The sequence below is a fragment of the Muscardinus avellanarius genome (assembly GCF_963383645.1).
Source record: "Muscardinus avellanarius genome assembly, chromosome: 3".
Taxonomy (NCBI): domain Eukaryota; kingdom Metazoa; phylum Chordata; class Mammalia; order Rodentia; family Gliridae; genus Muscardinus; species Muscardinus avellanarius.
The window spans coordinates 123,161,620-123,179,023 of NC_137788.1; the positions used below are offsets into that span (position 1 = coordinate 123,161,620).

At 48.1% G+C, this 17,404-nt stretch overlaps 1 protein-coding gene across 1 annotated transcript in view; it reads left to right on the forward strand.

Moving 5' to 3' along the window:
* Positions 1 to 17,404, forward strand: part of CGNL1 (cingulin like 1) — a gene marked incomplete at both ends in the record, with an annotated part of 108,217 nt that overhangs the window by 62,214 nt on the left and 28,599 nt on the right. Inside the window, 2 exons of the mRNA XM_080691627.1 lie at positions 15,977 to 16,183; positions 16,963 to 17,067. Of these exons, the coding sequence (XP_080547753.1) occupies positions 15,977 to 16,183; positions 16,963 to 17,067 (312 nt within the window). The remainder of the gene's footprint in view (positions 1 to 15,976; positions 16,184 to 16,962; positions 17,068 to 17,404) is intronic.

Genomic DNA, 17,404 nt, shown 5'->3' on the forward strand with positions numbered 1-17,404 from the left:
TCCAGCTCCCAGGCATAGCCCTGGCAGGGATGGAGTGGGGTGGTAGCCATGAAGGGAGAGAGCAGAGGAGGGGAAGGGAAAGAGTGTTGTTTTACTTGTCTTGGAAGTCAAGGTACAGATGACCTGCAAGGAGGCCAGAGGGGTGCTGGGGGTGTCTAGATGGGGAGGGAGGAGGAAGGGGCCAGCCAGAGGAGGACTGAGAGCCCAGCAGTGCCGCCTGCCCTCACCGCAGTGCCTTGAAGAGGAGCCCTGGGAAGGCCCGAGGACATGGCGTGTCTAGAGTGGCGGGAACTTTGTTAGTTGGTGGAGTCTAGTTCTAGCCTGGTGCCCTCTGGCCCCCTGCAGAGGGGTTGCCAGGGATCTGATGACTTTATTTGCTGGGGACGCCTCTGAGCTGGGAGTCAGTTGGCAAGCTGGCTGATGTCAGCCCAGACTCTTCCAGGGAGTGGAGGTTTGGAGCCTGACACTTCGAGGGAATACTGGGTACTGCATCCCAGCGACTGAGTCTAGCCTTCTAGTCTAGCCAAAGGAAACAACATAAAGTGGCTGCTTATCTGTCGGAGATATGGCAGGAAGCTTGGGGCTAGTATTGGAAATTCCAGCTAGGGTTTGAGCCTGAGAAATTTGGTGTCCCAAAGAACTGACATTCTGTGGCTTTGAGTGTGATATGAGTGAAGGAATGACCGCCCAGATCTGTTCTAACTTATCTGCAGAAATGGAAACTTTATAGATAAGAAAAAGGAAAGAACCTTTATTTGCCATGAGACACAATCTTCTTTTTTAAGCCTTTTACTGGGGTGTTGTGATCATATATCACAGTGATGTTCAGAGTGATAGAGACATACATGTGCTTGGTGTGTCTCCTCTGCGCCCCTCCTCCCAGGACGTGTTAGTGTATGATGCCTTCATACATGGGCACCACATTATTTGAACTGTTTCTTTCAGTGGTTCTCTCCTTTCCCCTCCACTCCATCTTCTTAATGATGGACTGGCCATGGCCTTAGACCATTATGCTGCACTGCGCATGAGCCTCTCTTTAGCCCGAGATTACTTCTGTTTCACCTGTGAACATATTTAAGTCTTGTGGGACTTGAAAGTCTCTGGGAACAGCATCAGGCCTTATCTGTCTGTGTTCGGCAGGTGTAGACAGTGTGGGCACTGGTCCTCAGTTGCTCTGCCCTTCCCTCTGCGTGTCGTGGCTGGGATGAGGCCCCACGAGACTGCGGCTTGGCCTGGGCCAGCTGGTCCCAGGAGTTGCCATGGGTCCAGGACACTGACTCCCTCTCGGCCTCCAGGTTTAGACCACTTGCAGAGGTATGAGAACAGTGGAGAGGTTTCAGTACCAGAGATAACCCCCTGTTAAGCTACTGCTCACAAATGCCCAGTTTGGGATGCTTTTAGTGTTTGGCAAGGGATTTTGTGGCAAACAGCAGATTTTTCTAGATGTGAGGTCTGCTTCTACTTAGAACCTCACTGTAATGTGGTAATTGTCAAAGCTGGGGCTGGGAGGGGCCGCCGGGCTCCCTGGATCCTCAGTAGGGAGTGAGTAGGAGTCCTGGCAAGGGCCCTCCCAGCCTACGCTTGCAGGGTTGGCCCTAGGCAGGGCCATGTCTCAAGGCTTCTCAGACGCAGTAGGCCACCTGGCTTCTCTGAGCACCTTGCGGCCAGGCTGGCATGCAGGCCGTAGAGGTCAGAGTTCCTTGCAGGCACAGTGCTCATGAGTTGGTAAGTAGCAGCTTGGGACAGTGACAGGAGGACCCCCTTAGCTGGGTCTGAGGGCCATCAGGAGCCTGGGGCTGAAGGCCAGGCGAGGACGGGGTCCTCCCTGAGATGGGGGCGCTCCTGCAGCTACGGTAGCCCTTGGGCCTTCTGTGGCTCTGCTCCAGTTTAGATCTGGAATGCCCCCCAGCAACTCAGTCTTGAGGGCACTTGGGCAGCTGGTGGGAATGCTGGGAGGTGGGGCCTGGGGAGGCAGTGAGTCCCTGGGGCCTCTGCTTGAAGGGCACATTGGGACCCTGGCACCTTCTTCTCTCTCTCCCTCTGCTCTGTGAGGTGAATCGTCCCTCCACTGTGCACTGCCGTGATGATCTGCCTCACCATAAGTCTCTAGCGATGGGTCCACATGACCAGGGACTGAACCTCTTGGCCATGAGCCCAAATAAACGTCCCCTCCTTTAAGCTGATCTTCGTAGGTACCTTGTCACCTACGCTGAGCACTCACAGCCACCTGACAGTTGCCATTACTTCTCCCTCACACAGAGCAGGACACAGAAGCTCCAGTTTCACAGATAGTAAGTGACAAAAAACGAGGTCCTGATGGTGACAAAGATCACCAGAGTCGCTGTTTCTTCAGCATGCGCGACATGTCTGTCCACGTGCCACAAGCTGCACGTGCAGTGCGTCTCTTCCCCGTGACCGCCTGGTAGTGAGGCCATTGCCATTTCAAAGCAGATGTGGGGCTCAGAAAGGATAACAGACTGGCTCGGGGAAGCGTGGCTGGTTGGTGGCAGAGCCGGGGTCTGAGCCCATCTGTACAGTCTCCCTGGCTCTCAGGGATGACACTTGGGCTTGGGATATGCTTGACGTTTTGTTCTCTGTGGACTTGAGGGGGCGGGGCTGATCCTGTGATCCGTAGGTGATAGGTTAAGCCATATTATGCTGCAATAACAAATAGCTCCACATCTCAGTAGCTTTAAACTAAGGAAAGCACATTTCTCGCACACGCTGCATTTCCAGGGCGGGCCGTGGTGGGGTGCAGGGTGGTTGCTCTGCTCCCTGGAATTGGGGGGGGGGTCACAGGGGTTTGTGATCTCTGCTCAGTGGGAGGGAATTCAGTGAATCACCATGGAGCTTGAGCCTGGATAGGACACTTGCCATTTCTTATATTTCATTGATCACACCCAGTCACTTGGTCATTCCTGCTGTAAAGGGCTTGGAAGGCATAGCTTGTGCCTGGAGGGGAGAAGAACTGGAACCGCTTGAGGAAAGCACTAGTGATGACCACAGTGATCCACGGGGACTTGGTCAGCACCCAGGCAGCTGTTTGGAAGCAGCTGGGCGCTTGGCTCTAGGGAGTCCTCCAGAGACCCATGCGTGGAAGGCTGGGCTGCCATTGCTGCAGGGCTCAGAGTGGGGCTCTTGGCTTCGAGGTGCTTGCAGGACAAGGGCTCCCACGCATAGGGTACTAAATGATGGATAAGTTTGTAATTTGATGACATTATTGGGAAATTGTGGCACGTGTATGAGGTGGGACCTGGCTGTGTGAAGACACTAGGTGGTGGGGTGTCCCCTGGGGCCTGAATCCTGACCCCACACCTCTGCCTCTGTCTGTCTTTGCTCCCTGGATGCCACGAGCCTGGCAGCTCCACCTTACCACAGCCTTCCGTCATTGATACTCACCACACACGTCCAAACAGTGGAGCCAGCCCACCGTGGACTGGGAAACGAGAACATGGACTAAAACAACCCTTTCCTCCTGTAAGCTGACGTTCTCGGGTATTTTGTCACAATAATGAAAAGCCAACTAACATCGGAGCCCACTCTAGAGTGATCCTTGGCTTGGTCTTTGACTGACTTGCCTACTCTTTCTCGGTTCTTTTGAGAAGAAAGGTGATGCTTTGTTCTCCATTCAGAAAAAGAGGGACTGAGTTTGAGTCATGCCCAGAGCATTGGTCCAAGGGAAATAATTGGTCCAAGAGAATAGAGGCCAGAAAGTCACCACACCTCCTTCAAGGCCTCTGTCTAGAAGGAAGTCCGTGGCAAATACTCTAACTTCTGGGTATTCATAGTAATTCCTTCCTGGATACTATTTGCTACTTATATAGTGACTAATGCTTTGACATTTGGCATTTTTATCTTTTGATTTCCTTGATCTGTGCAATGAATGGATCCGTAAATGTCAGCCCTGTTTTTAAGAAAACTGGACAGTGATCGAGAGGGATTTTTACATGGAGAAAACCTCCGAGTGAGCAGGTGGCCGTCCCTGGATTGGGCTGTCTCGGTTTCTGGGCCTGTTTCCTTGCTGATGAAGTGAAGCTGGCTGCCAAGCCCTGCAGGCTGCCCGAAGGAGGGCGGGAGAACCGACGCTGGGCTTGGCAGGAGCCTCCTTGGCTCCACGCTGACCCAGGAAACAGCCCCTCTGCAGAAAGGAGGAGGTAACTGAAGGCCACCCCGCCGTGTGTCTTCACCTGCGAGCACCCTGGGCCAGCCTCTTGCCTCCCCGGCTGTTCTTAGTCCTTTTCTTCAGTCATGGTGTGTGTTCTTGTCACCGTGAAGGTTGAGGGGCAAAGGGCAAAGCTGATGATTCTCTCCATGGTAATTTTTTCTAGTTTGAAGATGTAAAGAGGTGTTTGGAGATGGCCGTCAGACTGAGAGTTCTTGGTCTAAGCATTTTTTTTTTTTAAGATTAATAGTTTAGGTTTGACCCTCTCAGTTTATGGATAGATAGTAGCAGTGGGCAGACAGGTCAGCTTTCACCAATGAGGGAGCAGAGTGGAGCTCCAGCTTGACTGGGACCTGCGAGCATCCACACTGAGCCCTGGATTGGCTGAAGGGCTTTCCCTCCTCCCCAGGAGGCAGACCTGGGGAAACCCCTGCTTGCTTATTTTCTTCAGAAATGCCATTGAGCCTGTCCAGCGTGTGTGCGAGGTGATGTGTGTAAGCATTCGTGAGGCCGTGTGGTCTGCCTCTACCCCGTCTCTCCCTCGGAATGTCTATGTACAGGCTGCTCACAAGATCGCCGCACACTGGCCCTCGGGAGGGGAATGCTGTCTTCTTCTTCTTCTTCTTTTTTTTTTTTTTTTTTTTTTTTTTGTGGTACTGGGGGTGGAACCCAGAGGCTTTCTACCTCTGGGCTATACTCCCAGGCCTATTTTATATTTGATTTAGAAACAGGGTCTCACTAAGTTGCTGAGAGCCTCACTCAGTAGCTGAGGCTGGCTTCGAACCTGCGCGATCCTCCTGTCTCAGCCTCCCAAGCGCGGGGATTACAAGCGTGTGTCACCACACCCGGCTTGAATGCTGTCTTCTAATAGGATGTAAGACTCCTTTATCTCCTGGACACCAAGAGGACCCAGAGAAACTGGGAACATTTTCTAAGAATTTCCATTTTCTTTCCTTTTTTTTTTTTATACTTTGCTTAGGAAGTGTTAAAAATATAAAGTATAGTTGAAAGTGTGTAACTCAATCAGAAGTGGTAGCACAGCTCATAGTCCTAGTACCCGGGAGGCTGAGACAAGGAGGATCACACGTTTGAGGCCAGTCTCAGCAACTTAACATGCCCCCGTTTCAAAATAAAAAAGAAGAAAAGGGTGAGGAGGTCTAGGTCCAGGGAGAATGTTCCTGGTTTCAATCTCCAGTAACACATACACAGTGCAAAAAGAATGTATGTATCCCAGAGCTGTGTCTTGGAGAAGTCCCTTCAGTAATCCAGTGATGTGTAGACGTAGCAAAAGCTGGTTCAGAAAATTCACTATTTTAGCCATTTTATTTATTTATTTATTTATTTATTTATTTATTTATTTATTTGGGTTTTTTTTTTGTGGTACTGGGGGTGGAACCCAGAGGCTTTCTACCTCCAGCCTATATTCCCCCACCTATTTTATACTTTATTTGGAAACAGGGTCTCACTGAGTTGCTGAGAGCCTCACTCAGTAGCTGAGGCTGGCTTCGAACCTGTGTGTCCTCCTGTCTCAGCCTCCCAAGCGCGGGGATTACAAGTGTGTTCCACCACGCCCAGCTATTTTAGCCATTTTAAAGTGTACTGTTCAGTGTTTTTTTTTTTTTAATCTATTCACAATTTGAGCAGCCATCGCTTCTAATTTCAGAATGTCTCCACCCCTCCCCGAATGAGGCCCCCTTTCATCTGAACTTCCTCTTCCCCGGTCGGCTTCGTCTCCGTGGACCTGTCTGCGAACAACTGAGCACGTGGCCTTTGAGGAAAATCACTATTTTTCCTATTTGGGTGGAGAGCATTTTTATCATAGGAAAACAAATACCAGAGCATCTCTAGATTGTGGGGCTTAAATGAGAACCTGTGTGAAGTGTGTTCTGTGAGCGAGGCTGAGGGCTTTATCATCGTAACTTTACCTTGGACCAGTGTCTGAATTACAGGCCACTCTGAGAGTGACTCCCGCTTATTTTGAAGCTATTTGTTTTTAATTATCTTCTTTTTGTGTGTGGTGGTACCGGGGGTGGAACACAGGGGCTTTTCTACCTCTGGGCTGCACTCTCAGACCTATTTTATACTTTATTTGGAAACAGGGTCTCACTAAGTTGCTGAGAGCCTCACTAAGTAGCCGAGGCTGGCTTCGAACTTGTGTGATCCTCCTGTCTCAGCCTCCCAAGCGCGGGGATTACAAGCGTGCGCCACCATGCCCGGCTTTACTTTGAAACTATTTAAAGGGAAGCATAGCGCTGTGGTGGCACATGCTTGTAATCCCAGTACTTGGGAGGCTGATTGCAGATCTGAGGCCTCAGAAACTTTAGTGAGATCTTCGCGAACTTAGACCCTATTTCGAAAATTAAAAAAGAATTAGGAGTGTACTTCAGATCACAAAAACAAAACAAAAGGAAGCATACTGGCTTACTTCTCAAGGACATTGTGAAGGAAAACAATTGTGTGTGTGTGTACCTCTATGTTTGTCTATATATTTTTTGTGGCCCTGGGAATTGAACCCAGAGGCACTCTATCTCTGAGCTGCACTCCCAGACCAGTTCCATTTCTTATTTGGAAGCAGGGTTGCAGTAGGTTCCTGAGAGCTCACTAGTTGCAGAGGCTGGCTCCCAGCCTGCGATCCTCCTGTCTGGCATCCCAAGTGCTAGGATTACAAGTGGGTGCCACCACACCTGGCTAAACAATTATATTTTTAACTTAATCATTGAGTTACTATAAAAACTAATTGAATATGATAAAAGGGCCGGGAGTGGTGGCGCACGCTTGTAATCCCCGCACTTGGGAGGCAGAGACAGGAGGATTGCGCAGGTTCGAAGCCAGCCACGCGCGCTGGTTTAGGAGACCCTGTTTCCAAATAAAAATGTAAAAATAGGTCTGGGAGTGTAGCCCGGAGGTAGAAGGGCTTCCAGGAACCCCAGTACCACAAAAAAAAAAAAAAGAATATGATAAAAGGGAGTATGTTTTAGACTGTACACAGGAAAATTACCACCAGGGCAGCAAAAATAGGTTGTAAATAAAATCGTCATTAAGCATTAACTGTTTATCCTTGAGTTATGGCAAGTTAGTTGACATCTGAGCTTTTATATAACAAAAATGCACTATTGTAACCATTTTATTTATTTATTTATTTATTTATTTATTTATTGTTGGTACTGGGGTTCCTGGAAGCCCTTCTACCTCCGGGCTACACTCCCAGACCTATTTTATATTTTTATTTGGAAACAGGGTCTCCTAAGCCAGCGCGCATGGCTGGCTTTGAACCTGCGCGATCCTCTTGTCTTCACCTCCCAAGCGCAGGGATTACAAGCGTGTGCCACCACACCCAGCCTATTGTAACCATCTTAAAGTGTACCATTCAGTGGTACCGTTCAGTGGTACTCTGCAATGGACCATAGGAGAGACTGGGCGAGTAACGCTTTGTCCCGCCTTAGTGGTGGAAGTTGCCTGTCTTTCCGTACAGTCCTCAGCTGTGGGTGCCGAGGCAGGCGACCTGGCTTAGCTGACAGCATCTGGAGATAACATGGAAGCATGTCGTAGGAATGAAACTTCTAGAGGTTTAGAATCGATTCCACGATTGCCTAATACTGCCGATTTCTTCAGATTCACTCTAGAGTCCTAGAGTGCTTGAGCAGGGAGGGACAAAAGCCAGGTCGCCTTCTGGGTTACAGAGCCGGCAGCTGAAGGCAAGTGACGTTCAGTGACCCCACAGTCACTGCACAGTAAGTGGTTAGCGGAGCTGAACCCAGAATTCACCCGGCTTAACAAGAAGAAACTGCGCATTGTCCGATCTTAGGTTTGGATCGCTCTTCTGTGGAAACATGAGGGTGTGGTAATGAGTATTTCTCTTTTGCTACGTCCTGTGTCACATTTATTTCCATCTTAGAGTCATGCCAAGAAGTGTAAAGGATCTGACCAGGAGGGGCTGAGCTCAAGCCTCGGAGAGGCCTAAGCAGTGCATCCTCAGCCTAGACCTCAGACCAAAGTGGGACGCCTGTGGGCATCACCTGGAGCTGCTCAGACACACAGAGCGGGGCCTGCCCCAGGCTTCCTGAGCAGAGCGAGCCCCAGGAGACCCCGATGTTCATCTGAACGAGGCGCCCCAGATGAGAGACCTTAGGCCAGTGAGGTTTTAACTAGGGAAAAGGGGGAAGAGAATTCCTTCTGACTGAAACATACGCTGTTTCTGTACCTCGTCTGCTGTTGTCTGGTGTGGTGGCGCACTCCTGTAATCCCAGTACTTGGGAAGCCAAGATAAGAGGATCACAGGTTTGAGGCCACCTTCAGCAATGTAGTGAGACCCTCGGAAACTTAGGGAGACTGTTTAAAAATAAATAGAAGCTCAGAGGTAGGATGTCCTGGGTTCAGTTCCCAGTGCCCCCCACACAAAGCTGGAGACACGGGGCAAGGATGCGGTTTCCTACACAGGAGGGAGGGTGGTTTGTCACGGCCTCAGTGTGCATGGACTTACACAGCTGTGCTGGCGAGAGGACAGCCATGCCAACAGCAAATGAGCTGTACTGCGCGGCCCCTGGGTCACTCTCAGCTGAGATCCCGCGGCCTGCATACCCTGGCCAGCACAAGGGTGCTGACAGCCCAACAGCCCACTCCCGGCCTCCCGGCTTCCCGGCCTCCCGGCCTCCCGGCCTCCAGCAGTTTTCACTCATTCAGCAAAAATGGAGACAGAAAAAAAAAAACAAAAGCTGGGGAGGCAGCGGCCTTGTTAATGAGTAAGAGCTGATGATGTGTGATGTGCTAGTGGCTACTTACTATCCGTCCGGAGTGAGGCTGTCCAAGGTGTCAGGTCAGGCCCTGCAGCCTGCTTTGACCAGGTAGAACACGCAGATGTGGCCAGGGGTGGGTGGTGCTATTTGGGTCTTTTGTGTTTAAATGTCCTCTGGTTGCAGGGGACAGTATGAATATTGCTAAATGTGGGCTTCAGTTGAACTCCAATGAGTTTGCAAGCAAGCCATTATTTGTAATTAACATTGGTATCTGGCAAAGTCTGGGGATTTTGCTCTTTTTTGTGCATGTGATGTAATTACATATTCACCCCTCCCATTTAATTCTCCCTCCCAAGGTAATTACCCACTCCTCTCCTTCTGAAGTAGTAATTGAAGCATATGGTTAAAAGTCAAGTATTTTAAAAGTAGTGGAAATTTAGCAATTCAGCACATTAAAATATGCTGCGTGCCTACTTGGGAAGAATTGTTTTCTTAGCTGCTATCAGCCTAAATTTATAATGAATTGGCCAACCAAAGACACGGATTATCCTTGAAATAAGATGGCAGTCATCTTTGGGCAGCACACTTGCTCTGGAAAGACTCTTAAAAGATCTTGACTGTCTCTTTGGAGAAATGTAGGCTTCCTGTGTAGCTGGTAACAATGTGCAGGCCATGCCCTGAAGGCCAGCCTGGAGGTTTTGCACCACAGGGCCTGGCAACAGCAGTAATGGCCTCACAAGAGCAGTAGTCACATTAAACTAGTTACTTACAATATGTGCCAGGCAGGTAGCTTCACCGCCTTTCACAGATGAAGGAACAAAAGCTGCTGAGGCTGTGTGAAGTGGGAGGCCCAGCAAGAGGCACTGGGACTGGATCCCATCTAGCCAATTGCGGAGCCCCTGCTCGCTCCTCTACCCTGTTACATTAACGTTTTTCAAAGTAAAAATAACAATTCCGTTCTTGAGATAATTTATGACTGTATTAATGGCTGGAATACATGTTCCTGTTCCTAGTCGGTGGGGAAGAGGGTGCTTGGCAAAATCATAGTGTAAAAGTTATACCTCCTTGGGATACCAAGCGCATAGTACCCTTAATTTAAAAAGAGACATGGTGCCGGGCGTGGTGGCGCACACTTGTAATCCCTGCGCTTGGGAGGCTGAGACAGGAGGATCGTGCAGGTTCGAAGCCAGCCTCAGCTACTTAGTGAGGCTCTCAGCAACTTAGTGAGACCCTGTTTTCAAATAAAATATAAAATAGGTCTGGGGGTATAGCCCGGAGGTAGAAAGCCTCTGGGTTCCACCCCCAGTACCACCAAAAAAAAAAAAAAACAAACAACATGGTGAGCCGGGCGCGGTGGCGCACATTTGTAATTCCAGCATTCGGGAGGCTGAGACCAGAGGATCGCGGTTCTAGAACAGTCTCAGCTACTTAGTGAGGCCTTTTGCAACTCAGTAAGACCCGGTTTCAAAGTGAAGAATAAAAAATAGGGCTGGGGGTGTAGCTTGGAGGTAGAATGCCCCTGGGTTCCATCCCCAGTACAGAAAGAAAGAAAGAAAGAAAGAAAGAAAGAAAGAAAGAAAGAGAGAGAGAGAAAGACATAGTGTGGAACGAAAATTGTTATGGTGTCAAAGGCAGGACGTACGTGCGCATTTAACGGGAAACTCCGAGGCTGGAGAGCTGCTCCTCACGGCCCTTGGGGTTTCTCTCGTGGCCCTTCCTTGGACTGCTGCATCTTCGGAGTGTTTGGGTGGGAAGTTGGAGCATGGCTTGGATGGCTGCAAGTCCCAGGCCGTCTGGGCCTTTCCCACTCTCCCAGCCTTGGTGGAAAGGAATTGTTTTAGCGCGTCACCAGCGTGGGAGGCAGAGCTGGCCTGTGCTTGTTTGCTCAGCTGCTCCCAGGCTCCATCTCCACCACCTTTCGTGGCCCAGAAGTGCCTGTGGTCAGCCCTGAAGGGCCGCCAGAGGAGGAGGTGAGAACCTGGCCGAGGAGGGGAACTGTCCCCAAGTGCTGCGGCCACTGATGATGGACAGTCTCTGAAAAGAAAATGTATATTTACTTTAAAACTTTTAATACATGTTGAATTCTTATGGTTCAGAAGTCAAAATTATAAAAGGGTTTGCAGCAGAAAACTTCACTCTGCTTTCTCCCATAGCCCCGTTCCCTTCCCCACAGTGTCACTAGAAAGCACATGCACGCTCCCACCTTTCTTTTGGATACACCGACGGGTGTATGTGCACTGTTCTGTCCCTTACTTAGTCCTGGATTTCCCATTTTCTCACAGCTGCCCAGAATACCAGTGAAGTGATGTAATTTATTCAGCACCCAAGGAAATGGCATTCGGCTGTTTGCAATCTTTGCTGTTACAGTGCTGCAGTCAGTCCCACTTAGATGCCATTTTGCACACGTGTAGGATAAAGGGCTAGAAGAGAGGTTGCTGGAGCAAAGGGAGGCACGTTGTCATTTAGATGGACACCCCCAATGGCCTTTCAGACACCCCTACCAATTTCTATCACTACCAGCAGGGAAAGAAGACACCTGGTGCATCGGACTCCCCACGAGCTGTATTCCCAAACCTTTTGACCTTGGCTGCCTGATGGCTAGAAAAACAATCTTAGTGAAACTCTTGGTGATGGCCCAGTCTTGAAAAAAATAGAAAAGTATTGGGATTACAGGTATCCACCGCCATGCCTGGTTATGGGATATAATTTTATTTTCTTTAGATTCCAGGATGGGAATAGGTGAATTAGCTATCCTTTAGCTATCCTTTTTTTTTTTTTTTTTTTTTTAGCTGTCCTTTTAGGAAAGGGAAGTTTGTTCTTTGAGCTCTATTAGATAATGTACTGGGTGTGGGGGTGGTGGAAGAGGACCAGGGCAGGAGACAGGAGAGGATTTCTGGACCCTTGAGACCACTGGGGCACCCATCATCTCTCCTTACCATCACCCCTCTAGCTTCCAGATCTTTCTTATTTTTTTCTCTCCTCACCCTTTTCCCATTTTTAAAACCTCTGTATTAAGGTTCACATGTATTTGTGATTTGTATCACACACAGTTAAAGTATGTAGTTCATTGGGCGTGGTGGCGCACACTTGTAATCCCAGTACTTGGGACTCTGAGACATGAGGATCACAGATTTTTGACTAGCCTCAGCAACTTAATGAGGCCCTGTTTCAAAATAAAAAATAAAATAGGGCTAGGGGTGTAGCTCTGAAGTGGAATGCCCTGGGTTCAATCCCCAGCACACACACACAAAGTATGCAGTTCAGTGATTTTAGTACATTTACAGTTTTTCAGCTGCCAATGCAGTCAATGCTAGAAAATTTTCTTTAACCCCCAAAGAAGTCCTGTAGCCCTTAGCAGTCACTCCCTGCCCTCCCCCGGCCCTCCTCCAGCCCTGGCTTCTCTGTAGACTTGCTGTTCTAGACATCTCGTTTAATTGTGAGCATAGAATCTTTTATGTCTGGCTTCTTTCAGTTAGCAGAATGTTTGCAAGTGTCATTGTTGTAGCACGCATCAGTATTTTATTTCTTTTTGTGGTCAAGTAATATTCCATTGTATGGGTGTGGCACATTTAGTTTACTCTTTATTTGTTGATGGACATTTAGATTGTTTCCACTTTGGGGATGCTTTGAATAATGATGCTATGAACATTTCATGTACAAGTTTTTGTGCAAATGTGTTTTCATTTTTTATGTATATGAAATGTCACTACCCAGTAGTAAAATTACTGGGTCATAGGTAACTAACATTATGAGGAACCACAAAACCATTTTCCAATGTGGCTATACAACCTTCCAGCAATGCACAGATTTAAATTTCTCTACATTTTCCCCAACACCTCTCTCTTTAATTACAGCTATCCTAAGTGAATATGACTCAGTAGCTCATTCTGGTCTTGATTTTCCCTTCCCTAATGACTGAAGATGTTGAGCATCTTTTCATGTGCTTATCAGACTTTGTGTATCTTTTTTGGAAAGATGTTTATTCAGCTCTTTTGCGCATTTAAAAAATGGCTTATTTATCTTCTTATTAAGTTGAAGAATTCTTTATATATTTTAGGTATGAATCCTTTATCAAGCATAGGCTTTGTAAATATTTTCTCTTATTCTGTGGGATATCTTTTCATCATTTTTTTTTTAATACTGGGGATGGAACCCAGGGGCATTCTACCTTGGAGCTACACCCCCAGCCCTGTTTTTTTTTTTTTAATTCTTTATTTTGAAACAGGGTCTCACTGAGTTGCAAAGAGCCTCACTAAGTAACTGAGGCTGGCCGTCAATTGCGATCCTCCTGTCTCAGCCTCCCAAATGCTGGGATCATGCACCACCACGCCTGGTTCTTTCCATCACCTTGATGGTATCATTTGCAGCATGAAAGTTTTTCATTTTAAAGAAGTCTAATTTATCTCTTTGTCTTTTGTGTTTTTGATGTTGTGACTTGGAAGCCTTTTCCTAACTTGGTATCATAAGTATTTATTGCTGTTTCCTTCTGAAAGTTTTAGCTCTCTCACTTACATGTTTGTGATCCATTTGGAGTTAATTCTTATGTCATGTGAGGAAAGAGTCTTACTTCATTCTTTTCTATGTGGTTATACAGTTGCCCCAGTACTGTTTATTAAAGCCTATATTTTTTATTTGAATCATCTTGACATCCTTGTTGGAAACCAATTGACTGGAAGTGTAAGTGTGTATGTCTGGACTCCTGGGACTTATTCTGTGATCTCTATGTCTATTTTTATGCCAGTACCACCCTGTCTTGATATATGTAACTTTGTGTTCTCTTATGTCTTAATAGGAGGGCTAAGGCGCTAATGTGCAACCGAGACACTTTCTTTTCTGGTCTTATCAGTTATTGGATTAGATCCCTCCTCAGTTTTCATCAACATTTCCTTTCTCTTGTGTTCTTTATGATGCACCCTCTGCCTGGTTTCATTAGGAGATGACATCCAGGTATCCTGAGAAATCCCAGCCACCAGCATCTTACTTTGCTTCTATCAGTGCCAGCTAACTTCACTGTAACTCAGTGGGCTTTCTCAGATGTACAGAATTAAACATTTGTGAAAAGATGCTCTGTTTCCCAAAGCTCCAATTGGGCAAGTCCAGGATAATGCAGCTTGCTGTACTGTTAAAAGATTTAAACATGTTTCTAAAAGGCTGTGCAAACATTTCTAGCAGATAGCTCTCTGAGTGGGCGGGAAGATAAGCTTTCCCAGCTGAATCTCAGAAGGCCTTTTCTCTCCCAGAAGGCCTTTGCCCTGTTGTTTTGGGAAATGGGTTTGCAGAGATGGGCATCTTTGTAGTAGTGAAGGGAAGGCAGCCCAGAGATCTGCTCGAGTTGGAACTTCGGACAGGGCCATACACCATTGCTTTCCATTGCAAAGCCTGAAATACAAAGCCCACGAGGCAGGTGCCGTCAACAGCAATCATCTGTGCCCTTCTCCACAGTCATGTCTGCTTCAGGCTCATTCCACACAGCCGCACCTAGAGCTTGCCTGTGGAGTTTAAACAAGCTTGCACTTAGGTTTTATCTTGGCATTAACAGAACTGTGCATACAAGTGGCCTCCACCTGGAGCGGCTGTTAAGGGCCGCCCAGGGTGAGGGCAAGCATTCAGATGGCGAGGGATAGAGCAGGCTCTGGGTTCTGTCTTCTTGAGCAGTTCCTCCTACGTGACCTCCGGCAAGGGCTCAGTCTTGAAGGTATGATAAAGGTAGCTTCCACCGCAAGGTAGAGAAGCCACAAGAAGGACTTAGCACAGGCCAGAGGTGGCAAGCTTTTCTACAGAGCCAGAGGGCAATCTCTTAGGCTTTGCAACACCAGAGGCCTCTCTCTCCACAACAGCCTCCGAGCTGTGCTGTTGTAGCTAGAAGGCAGCCACGCAGATGAACTGGTGTGGCTGTGTTCCAAAAGGACTCAGTTATTTTACTGTTTACTTTTGTTCTTGCTCTGGGTAGCAAACCCTGGGCCTCATACGTGCAAAGCTTCACTTCCACTCCAGGCTTCATGTTTAAAAACACTTTTTAGCCAGGCTTGGTGGCGCACACTTGTAATCCCAGCACTTGGGAGGCTGAGACAGGAGGATCGCACAGGTTCGAAGCCAGCCTCAGCAACTTAGTGAGACCCTGTTTCCAAATGAAATATAAAATAGGTCTAGCAGTATACCCTGGAGGTAGAAAAGCCCCTGGGTTCCACCCCCAGTACCACCCAAAAAAAAAAAAAATATATATATATATATACACACATTTTTATTAACACATTATAAAAATACATAATAGTATTTATTGTGGCTTGAGCATATATTTACATAACATTGGTCATTTTCCTTCCCAGTTCTCCCTCTTTCCCTCTTCCTCCTCCCCTGGTTGCCCTCTTCTACTCTTCTGGTCGCCCTTCTCTTTTCCTAAGATCCCTTCCTCTTTTCCTCTCTAGCTTACACCATATGAAAGCAAACATATGATCCCGGACTTTCTGAGTCTGACGTATTTCACTTAATGCAATATTCTTCAGTTCCATCCACCTTCCTGCAAATGGCAAGATTATGTTCTTCTTTATGGCTGAATAAAACTCCATTTGTGCGTGTCCCATGTTTTCTTCATCCATTCATCTACTGACAGCCCCTTAGGTGGCTTCCATAACTTGCCTCTGTGAAGGGGTAAACATGGATATGCATGCATTTTAACTCTTTTGGATAAATACCCAAGAGTGTAATAACTTGGTCATATGGTGGTTCCATCCCTAGTCTTCCAGCAACCTCCATATGATCTTCCTAGTGGTTGCACCGATTCACAATCTCACTAACAGTTCATTTTCCCCCGTAGCCGTGTCAGCACTTATTATTTGTATTCCTGATGCTACCATTCTAACTGGAGTGAGATGAAATCTAATTCGCATTTCCCTGATTGCTCAAGAGATTAAACATCTTTTATGTATCAATTGGCCATTCGCATTTCTTTTTGTGTGTTGAGTTCATTTGCTGGCTACCTCACTAAGCACTGGGCTGGTGAATGGTGAGTCTTTGTAGCTGTCAGCTGTTCTCATAGCCTGTGGACGCCCGTTCCCTTACTCGCTGCTCATGTTTTTAACAGAACGTTGAGGTCCTGGCCAGCCGGAGCAACGCTTCAGAGCAAAACCAGGCGGGCGCTGAAGTCCGTGAGAACATTCTAAAGGAAGAGAATGAGAAGCTGCAGGACAGAGTTGGCGAGCTGGAGCAGAGAGTGGCTCAGCTGCAGAAGCAGATAGAGGACATGAAGGGCGAGGAAGCCCAAGCCAAGGAGATGCTCCGAAAGCGCCAGGTGAGGCCTCCTGCCTTGGTGTTCAGATTTGGCAGCGTGGAGCCTTCCTCCTGTGCCGGTCTCAGAGGTGGGGAGGGCTAATAAGCCCTTTCCTACCATAACTTGGTAGGAAAGATCAAGGCATTTTCGAACATACTCTCTTTGCCAGCCCTTTCTTTTGTTCCTCTGGGAATGGTGTGAATGGAGGACTGGGAAGGGATATTGAGGTCAGGGTGAGACATGTAGGCTTGGACACAGGAATTCCTGATGACGGACACACCTAGCTTTCCAAGTGTCCACTGGGGCCTCTGAACACGGGCAGAGGCCATCTTCACTCCATCAACAAACTGATTCTCACTCACAGTGGTCCTTTTTTCTATTAAACACATAGTTGATGTTTGAGGTTACCAGGTTTCAGCAAACTGGTTATCCATTCTGAAGTGGGAGTCAGTAGCGAGACGCACGTGCTGGTGGGATGCAGTAAGCAATGTGCCGAAGGGAAAGGGCAGATGGACCTGGACTCCCTTTCCATGCAGCTGCCCTGCCTGGAGCGCTCAGTCTCCAGGACTCAGGCTGGGTATCGTGTTTTCAGAACATCGCTGGATGTTCACATGTGGTGAACTGGAAGTGCATGGAGGCGCCCGCGTCTAAGAGCCCTGGCCCTGAGCACCGTGTCGGCAGACATGTTGGGACCACCGCTGTGCTGTTTGCAGACATCTTCTGCATTCATTTCACTCCACTGAGCCAGCTTCCTGGGCACAGCATGCATCACTGCGCCCTGACTCAACGTTTCATTGCAGGATGAGATGCAGCAATTAGAGGAAGCCCTTGCTCATGCCAGAAAGGAAGAAAAAGAAGCTGTGTCTGCCAGAAGGGCGCTGGAGAGTGAGCTGGTGGATGCTCAGGTAAGCACAAGGGCTGCGGGCTCTCTTCCTCATGAGGGACAGGTAGATGCAGCCACTGGTCCTCTGCTTCCAGTCCTCCCTTTTGACTATATTAACCACCTGGGTTTCAATCTGCACATCTAGACTGGAGGTGCTCAAGAGGGGGAATGTGGGTAATGCCTGGAGACATTTTTCTTATAGCTGGGAGATGCAGCTGACATCTAGAGCCAGGGATGCTGCCGGACATTCCTCAGAGCACAGGGTGGCCTCCAGAACAAGGGATTATCTGGCCAGATCTCAGTAGTGCCAAGGTTGAGAAACCTTGTTCTCGGCATGAAACGGTACAACAGCCTTCCAA